This window comes from Rhagoletis zephyria, unplaced genomic scaffold (genome assembly GCF_001687245.7).
Source record: "Rhagoletis zephyria isolate East Lansing unplaced genomic scaffold, Rhagoletis_zephyria_1.1 Rzeph_scaffold_19604, whole genome shotgun sequence".
Lineage (NCBI taxonomy): Eukaryota > Metazoa > Arthropoda > Insecta > Diptera > Tephritidae > Rhagoletis > Rhagoletis zephyria.
Window position 1 is genome coordinate 1 of NW_016176664.1, and position 9044 is coordinate 9044.

The window sequence follows — 9044 nt, forward strand, 5'->3', positions numbered from 1 at the left end:
GCATTGTTCAACTTTGCATTCAACTTTTGGTTGAATGGCCTTTCAACTAATCGCTTTCAACAAAGTTGGTCGCCAGCCAACATTTAGCCATTGCTCTGGTGCCGTGGGTCATTCAGCAAATAATGGGGTAGATAACCTCGTTATACCACACTGATTAGTTCTACCACAGGGTGATGATTTTTTTTTGAAAAATCGTCTGGCAACATCAAGATTAATTTCAGCTGTCACCAGTTGTCCCTGTGAAGAAGTCGTCGATTTTATTGAAAAAAATTCATTTGTGTTTGGATTTTACTATTGAAGATACGAAAAATGGCTGCCATTCTTTCACAAGCTTTTCGACGTCAAATCTCTATTAGCTTCAACAGAGCTGCAGTTGAAACTGCTGCCACCGCTGGTGAACATTCTGGTGAGTAGAAATACCAGAAACTTTCGTAACCTTCCTTGCGGCCAGAGTGGAGGAGGAGGTTAGCCAAGTGGGAGGTTATGTAATTTCGCTTATTCTTAAAATGATCAAACTTACCGGAATTCATCCATTTTAGGTGGTTACAAAGTTTGGAAGCGTCTTTCATTCTTTGTAGCACTTCCTGCTGTGGGACTTTGCATGTTGAATGCCTACTTGAAGCATCAAGAGGAACACGACCACCCGCGCGATGAATTTGTAAAATACGATTATTTGCGACGCCGGGAAAAGCGATTCCCATGGGGTGATGGCAACAAAAGCCTATTCCATAATCCCCATGTCAACCCACTGCCTGATGGCTATGAAGATTAAGTCGTATAAATGCAACATTGCTGTAGCCGAGTTGAGGAGAGCCATATTACGGGTCTTAACATTACTTCGCGTCATTCGTCGCTTTTAATTGATTTGATTTCTTTAAAAATTTAAACAATGATTTCGATTGATAAATAAATACATAACAATTCGATCGTAAATCTCGATTTTCTACACCCTAGCTGTTCCGGGTTCAGAGGTAGCTTTTGTATAGATTTCATGAAAAATCAGACTTAAGATGCATTCAGCAATATACTCTTGTATGAGACACCTGTGCAATAAAAAATTTGTAAACTGGAATTTATGTCTTCCACATCTTCTAGAGCACATACATATGACACTTTCACGACGGGCGGTTCTATCTACCGGTAAATCCACGGGGTGGAGGGGGAGTCGTTGTTTCGGCGGGCATATCTACAAAAAAAATTTAAATAACAGGAGAAAGAAGAATGTATTAAAGGTAAATTCGGGTTTTTACTAAAAAGTTCATTGCTCCTACGTGATGCTACATATAAAAGTAAAAGATAACTAAAAAGGCGTGGCTGGAGCAATTACCGTGCCAATTCTAGTAATCCATATCAAGATGCACCTCAACTTGTTTTGAAATGTTATTAGACTACTGTGGCCCTCAGGCCTCAAATGAGACCGTGTTACTTTTTATGAAAGATCACGATCTACGCAGAAATTTGGGCGTCCCTAGAGTATTTGAGCAAAAACGGTTACTTTTTATGAAGGAGCATAAGTTCTGCAAGTAAACGATTCTGCCTACATCAGCATTTCAGCAGATTTCCAGTTGTGCACCAGCAAGTTGGCAACAAAGTTGTAATAGTATTGTAAGTATTCTTATATTTAATTTCGCAACATATAACCAAAATATTAATTCAGATAGTACATATGAATGTATATAAAGATGGTTCATTAATTTATTTTGATGATTTTTGTGTAAGGATCAAATTTCCGTCCTTGATGCGTAAACGTCCTTGCTTAGCCATAGCTGCGGCTTCTGCTTTTGTGACAACAATTTTCTGTACTCTCATCCTTTTCTCATTAAATTTCATTTTGACAACCTTATTACCCGAATGCTCGGTCTCGGTCCCTGCGATCAATTTGTCTGTATCTGGTGTTGCCGATACAATAGCAGTCGATGTGCTTCCTCTCCTTATTGTGGTCTTCCTTTGGTGTGCAGTTTTTGAACCTTTGCTGGTGGAAGCAATACTACCTTCGACATTGTCGTTTTTCTGCGCTACTTTCACTTGATTTGTGGTAGATACACCAATATTTGCTGAGCTTCGATTCGCACCGACATTTCTAGGTGACTTTCGAGTGTTTTCTGCTATATTTTCTACATTGCCGCTTGGTAGTTCGCGTTTCATTGTTACATCTTTGTTTACAACTTCGTTTGCTACATTAATTTCGTCATTAACTTTAATTTTCTTACTAACTGGTTCATGGTCTTCGAGCATTTGGTTAAGTATCTCCGTATCGATCGCATTATCAAGTTCCTCTAATTTAAGGTATTCCACGTCGTAATGTGATTCTTCTTCGGCAATCTCTGTTTTAGTTACTTCAACGGTTTGTTGGCTAACATCGGCTGCAACTTAAAGAGTAATTTAAAATTCAATACAGAGCGCAACATTGGCCTAAGATCCTACTTACCTTCACCAGCGTTGGTTGTAGTAGGGAATTCATTGCCTGTGGGCATATTATCATAAATAAACCCCCCCATCGCTTCATCTAACTCTTCATCACTTCCCTTTTTCATCTCGCGTTGGTTTTTCCTTTCATCTTCGGCGTAAGCTGCTAGTTCTGAGGGGTGAGCTGTTTCTACATGATATTTTTTTTCATTATAAGTAAGGAAGATTAAATCGCAGAATTCACAAGCGAACGCGTCATTATTAGTATGTTCTTTAATATGGGCTGTTACTGATGCAACATCTTCGAAGCATTGTTGGCATAGGGGGCAAGTTAGTGTTATAGTTGCATGTACAGTACAATGCAAAACGAGTTCGTTGCATGTCTTGAATTGCTCTTGACATTCGTTGCATGAATACATAACAACGCTTTCATTATGAGTACGCATGTGGCGCGACAAGTGATGCGATAGCAAATATGATTTTGAACAAAATTTGCACGGAAACGGTCGCTCTCCTGCATGTGCTACCAGGTGACGAGCTAATTTAGAAGGTGTGCAGAAACTTTTATCACAGTATTGACAGTGATGTGGCTGTTCGGTGGAATGCACTACCTGAAAATTTTAATTAACCATGTACAACTAAACTGAAATAGCACATATTGCAATCTAAACTTACCTCGTGACGTTCTAAACCTTGCTTAAAAGCGAATGCTTTAGAGCAAATTTTGCACTTGAATGGTCTGTTCTTACGATGGCGCTCAGTGTGCTTTTCCATATCATCCTTGGACAAGAATGTCTTCTCGCAAAATACACAAAGAAATTTGGGTATGTCGGTATGTATTTTTTCATGTCTATGCAATAGTGCAGGTCTAGTGAAACCTCGATAACAAACTGTACACTTGTACTTGCGTTCGCCCGTATGTATTGGGGCATGCTTTTGAAGGTCATATTTGGAAAAGAACGAACGGTTGCAATCTGTACATGGAAAATGACGTTCACGTGTGTGGTTCACGACATGGATGTCACGTAGCTGCAACAAGGGAAATGTGCGCTCACAGTGAGGGCATGGGAAAACATTTGTTTGAACGGGAGCTGCATTTTTTATGGGATCTGGTTCAGGTTCATAGGGCTCATTTGGATCGAGTATTTCAGTAACAATAGAAACATTGCCATAATTGTCTTTCTTCAGCTGTGGGTGTTTAAGTCGTGGCTCCAGTTCTATATCAGCTTCCTTATTCAATATGCGTATGGAAGATTTGTTTAAAACTTTTGGTTTATTTTTTTGTTCTTTCACAGTTGAAGTATCTGGAGTAGTTAGAGTGATTTCTTTGAATGCCACATCGTTTGTGGTGAATTCAAGTTCTTCAGAAGCAATTAAACGTTGCACATCGTCTAAAGAAATTTCTTCGTTATTTTCTACTTTTGTTAGGAAACAAAAAGCTTCATCGCGATTCTCTTTTTTAAAACGCATTGGCATGGGCGGCTCCGGCAAATCGGCAGGATTGGAGTTAAGTATTTTTCTAGGCGTTGACATTGAAGTGTATGTTTTAACACTAGCTGCCTTTGATCCGCCTACATTAGCACCGTATTTCAATGGCGACAGCTGTTCTTTACTAGCTGAAGGCAAAATATACACTTCTTGTACTATCGGTCCATCCTCTTTGTGCGGAGTGATTGGTTTTGGTAAAAGTTCCTTCGGTATAATTGGTTTTATTAAGGGGGCAGGCCATTCTCCAAGAAGTGGAACTTGGGTTAATAAATTTTCGGCCTTCTTACACATTTGTTTGAAGCGATAGCAATAATCAAATGTCAAACGGCATTTCAAACATACCGATGAAGGCATCCCATCATTTAGAAATACCTACAAAAATAAATAAGAAAAGAAAATATAAATGCAGTTATTTATTTTGGTTAAGAATTAGGCACTATTTACACTATTTTGAAATAACTTAACAATAATCTGATTTACATATACTAAGTTTATGCGTAGGCCAATTCACGAAATAATTTATCATCACTCATTGTAGTTGTAATGAAGCAGTGTTTGCATTATTCAACTTTCACAGGAGGTTAGCTGAATCAAAAGTTGAACGAAAGTTGGATGCCGACCAATTTCTTTCGAAGCGATTTGTTGAAAGGCCGTTTGCACTATTCAACTCTCGCATTCAACAAAAACTTTAACAATGCAAACGCTGCTTAACATTGCAATTTTTTATATGCATTTTCTGTAGTAATTATACCAGGGAGCCTCTGTTACATCCCAGATGATCACATTCCAAAAGTGTAAAAAATGCAAGAGAATGCTTCCGGAGCCACATTTCCTGGATACAGTATCGTCCATTTTGGATAGCACAGGGTGATTGATATGTGTAAAAATAACGAATTTTGTTTACATGCATTTTTGTCATTGTATCACACTGCAAGTTCCATTTCTTGAGCTAACCTTGAAAAATGTTGCCAAGCGTCTTTTTTTGGCAAAAAATAATTCAATGCTTACACGAAAAAAAATCCATAAACTTTTCACCGTCTTTGATGCCTCAGCTTTTATTGATATTTAGACAAAGGCATTGAATATGTAAAATATGTATGCGAAGATTAAAAAAAAAAAAACTAAATATCATGGCATATTGAACAGGTACATAATACCACCAGAGCAAATCATGCTGCGTATATTTTAATGTTCATTTTGTACTGTTCAAAAGGTAAACAAAATTTGACAATTTATAGTAAAATGTAAATAAAAATTACCCCACTTCGAATGAAAAAGTTAAACTTATTTGGATAGTTAATTATTTTTTTAATTATCACCTAAGAAAAAAAAGTACATGCTGCAGTCGGGGAGAAATATTTTAAAGAGTGTGTGACCGGGGCCTTCTCCTAACTCAAGACAAATTCATATAAGGTGGTAGCAATAATGCAAAAAAATGTTTATGTATGTATTTCGGTTTTCGGTCAAGCTGTCAAATCAGTAAAAGCAAAAACAGAAGACTTGTAATGCGCGAATGAAAGAGCAAGAAACCAGCTTGTCTAATTATACCACATAAATTCACCTTGACTTGACTTATCCCTTTTTAGCGCATAAACACAAAAACGCAACACTGTTTCGGAAATTCCGATAACAATTCCATTTCATTGCAACAAAATGCGCGGCGTCTCGCCTCATGTGTATTTATCAGTTTTTTGCCTTCTTCCTAGCAAACAAGTGTAGTGTTGTTTTTAACGTTGGTTGATATTTTATGCAATTGATTGTTCGGCACGTTGCTTTTGTTTGTTGCTTTGAATTTACAGTAGTAGGAGCATTATTAGTATTAAACGTACTGACCTCTAGCAGCAGAGTAATCGCTAGCTACATACGGGCACGGTTTGTAAAGTGGTCTATCCATTTTGGGTAGAGAATTGTATTGTGAAAACTATTTTTCATTCGAATATGAATTAAATCTAAACGAATTTTAGACCACAACTGCTGCGCACTTACACACGAACTAGAAACTCTGTAAATATTTTTGGAGGTTTTTGTGTAGAGCGCATTACCTAGATCTCGGATCGAAATTCATAAATCATACCTGCAGAGCAAAAACTACGCAGATTTTTCAATATTGATATACAAATGTATGTATGTATATGTATGCAAGAAGAGACTGATTAAAAGGGAAAACCTGCAATTGAAAACGAAATAACGTGATGACGGACGAATGCATTTCCATAAAGTACGACATTTGTGGAAAGGACAAAACAGGCATACTAATGATGGGTCGTGATAAGCTAGATGCACAACCAACGGGACGGGAGAAATGCGCGGGCGGAGAAAACAATTTGATTGGATCCAATGGAAACATTGACGATGCTAGTGCAGGGTAAATATTAATCGCTTGCGCGCACTGCCGTGCGCTGTGATAACTTAAACTCAATAATTATGATGCAAAATATTTCGATACTTGCGCGTCGCACACAAATAACGATATTGATAAAAGCAAATGCAACGATTTGGTATTTTTAGTTGAGCGTATGCATGTATTATAATTTTATTTAGGTTAACTTTTTCAGCTTATATTGTACTGATAAGCTCAAACATTTTTGTGGTCTAACGGAGATATTTTGTTTTTCTTACTATAAAGATTGAACAAATATACCGCGTATATGCCCACTGAGCGTCATGCGAGCGAATACAACATGAATCATAAAAATCGAGGTCTTGCCTTAATTTTCAACCATGAATATTTCGATATTCCATCATTAAAATCGCGACAAGGTACAAACGTCGACTGTGAAAAGTTAGGAGCTGCCCTCAAAAAGCTTGATTTTCAGGTAGACATCTATAAAGACTGTAAATTGAGAGAAATTCTCAAATATGTCGATAAAGGTATGCACATATTTTTTTTACGATTTGTATTTATTAAAAATATTAAAATTTCAGCTGCTTCTCAGGATCACACCGATAACGATTGTATTGCCGTCGCCATACTATCACATGGGGAGCACGGCTACCTCTACGCCAAGGACGTTCAATATAAATTAGATACTATTTGGCACTACTTTAGCGCACATACTTGCCCTACTCTAGCGGGAAAGCCCAAATTATTTTTTATTCAAGCCTGTCAGGGCGACCATTTCGACCCTGGAGTACTCATGCGTAAGACTGAAACCGATGGCGAAACATCTATGAGCTATAAAATTCCTGTTCATGCCGATTTTCTTATTGCCTATTCAACCATACCAGGCTTCTATTCTTGGCGTAATACCACTAATGGTTCCTGGTTTATGCAGTCACTAGTGGATGAATTGAATGCTAATGGGAAAAAACACGATATTTTAACCTTGTTAACATTCGTCAATCAGCGTGTTGCAGTCGACTTTGAGTCTTGCGTGCCAGATTGTCCGATAATGCATCAGCAGAAACAAATTCCATGCATTACGACAATGTTGACTCGTATCTTGCGCTTTACCGACAAACCATCTAAAGGCGCTTAATTCAAAACATACCATTTGGACACGTGGCACAAATAGCAGGTGTCTGAAATTCTTTACACATTACAATCATCATTGCAAAAATATATGTACTACACGCGTATGCACGCATGGTACATTACATATATGTGGTAAAAGGAGTTGATAGATAATCATTAAGCAATCATTACATTGTACAACTGCGACAGAGTACACATTTTAGTGTGTATTTAAAGCTGAGACTGAACTGCTCCCCATTTTCATTGCTTTAATTTTGCCATTTAACTGAATTTAAATGTATTTTTGAAGACGTTACATTATAATCATAAGCGTATTTTTTCTAAAATAATGAATTAACTTGAATTAAAATAAGAAATTGTATTACATACATACATACATATTTAGTAGACTACTTTTTGGTGGTGTGCGTCTTTGATTTTTCTCGGGGGGCTGGTTTTGAATGAAATGTTTGAACTTAAAAGTTTCTTCAACTAGTTAAAAACATATTTTGTCCATTGTGGCACTTAGTACGACGTTGATGTGGCCGTTCGCCAAACTATCGGATCTAGGTAATCGGAAACAACTGATGTANTGTTTTGAATGAAATGTTTGAACTTAAAAGTTTCTTCAACTAGTTAAAAAACATATTTTGTGCATTGTGGCACTTAGTACGAAGTTGATATGGCCGTTCGCCAAACTATCGGATCTAGGTAATCGGAAACAACTGATGTACATATATGATATGTATAGTAGTTATCTGCCTATGGCCTGCGCCCCATCAAAATTTCCTAAAGCTCTTGCCCGTGCTGCGACAACATCGGTATTGTAGCTGCACTTTGTCTTGACCGAGTTCCGCCAACAAGCTGTCAGTCCATAAACACCTACACGGACAACCCCCAAAAACAATAGGAATATCCACGCTTTTTAATGGTAAGTAGACCTGTGTGTTCAATGAACAAATTTATAAATATAAACAGCTTCAAANCATCGGTATTGTAGCTGCACTTTGTCCGCAGTGAGCGAAGATTATTGTTCTTGACCGAGTTCCGCCAACAAGCTGTCAGTCCATAAACACCTACACGGACAACCCCCAAAAACAATAGGAATATCCACGCTTTTTAATGGTAAGTAGACCTGTGTGTTCAATGAACAAATTTATAAATATAAACAGCTTCAAAGTGGATCTAAAATTTTATTCAAACTAGTAGTTAATATTTGGCGCGGAATTTAGAATTGCCACATTTTTTCCTGTATATGCATTAAGCAGGGATCATAACAAATCTATTTAGGAAACAAACCAATTTCGCGGTTAGACAATGTTCGAAATNCATTTTTTCCTGTATATGCATTAAGCAGGGATCATAACAAATCTATTTAGGAAACAAACCAATTTCGCGGTTAGACAATGTTCGAAATTTATCACAATTATTTTCCTTATGTTTATTGCAAGTAGATTACTTACCTCTATAGAGGCCACAGCCATTATTTCCACCGGCAGCGGGAATAAAGATTTAACCGGACTATTCTTTGCATATATGTTAGTGAGATCGTCGGTCGTTTGAGAAAGACAAAAGCGACAAATTGCTTTGGCTTTTAACTCTGCCGTCAGAGCTTCTCGCTGCTCCTCGTTGGTTGCCATCACTTTTGCACACTTTTAATAAGCACTTTTGTAATAAACCCACGAATTTAAAAAAA

General features: G+C 37.4%; 3 protein-coding genes across 5 annotated transcripts; 2 read left to right on the forward strand and 1 right to left on the reverse strand.

Moving 5' to 3' along the window:
• The first annotated feature begins 190 nt into the window (after nucleotides 1–190).
• levy (cytochrome c oxidase subunit 6A levy) lies at nucleotides 191–933 on the forward strand. The gene is made up of 2 exons (XM_017636924.1): nucleotides 191–406; nucleotides 540–933. Exons 1-2 carry the CDS (start codon nucleotides 310–312, stop codon nucleotides 770–772), a joined length of 330 nt encoding a protein of 109 aa, XP_017492413.1. The 5' UTR covers nucleotides 191–309; the 3' UTR covers nucleotides 773–933.
• Nucleotides 934–969: 36 nt separating this feature from the next.
• On the reverse strand, nucleotides 970–9038 carry LOC108380547 (uncharacterized). Of its 3 annotated transcripts, none has more exons than XM_017636921.1 (4): nucleotides 8812–9038; nucleotides 3082–4266; nucleotides 2429–3017; nucleotides 970–2363 (listed from the first exon to the last, which is right to left on the reverse strand). In XM_017636921.1, the coding sequence occupies exons 1-4, from the start codon at nucleotides 8986–8988 to the stop codon at nucleotides 1696–1698; spliced, it is 2619 nt and encodes an 872-aa protein (XP_017492410.1). In that variant the 5' UTR covers nucleotides 8989–9038; the 3' UTR covers nucleotides 970–1695. The 3 variants fall into 3 exon arrangements, with proteins under 3 accessions (XP_017492410.1, XP_017492408.1, XP_017492411.1); XM_017636919.1 differs by having other exon boundaries at nucleotides 970–2369; XM_017636922.1 differs by lacking the exon at nucleotides 8812–9038 and adding an exon at nucleotides 5456–5531 and having other exon boundaries at nucleotides 970–2369.
• Nucleotides 6087–7746, forward strand: LOC108380548 (caspase-1-like). The gene is made up of 3 exons (XM_017636923.1): nucleotides 6087–6259; nucleotides 6521–6765; nucleotides 6820–7746. Exons 1-3 carry the CDS (start codon nucleotides 6087–6089, stop codon nucleotides 7371–7373), a joined length of 972 nt encoding a protein of 323 aa, XP_017492412.1. The 3' UTR covers nucleotides 7374–7746.
• Nucleotides 9039–9044: the final 6 nt, after the last annotated feature.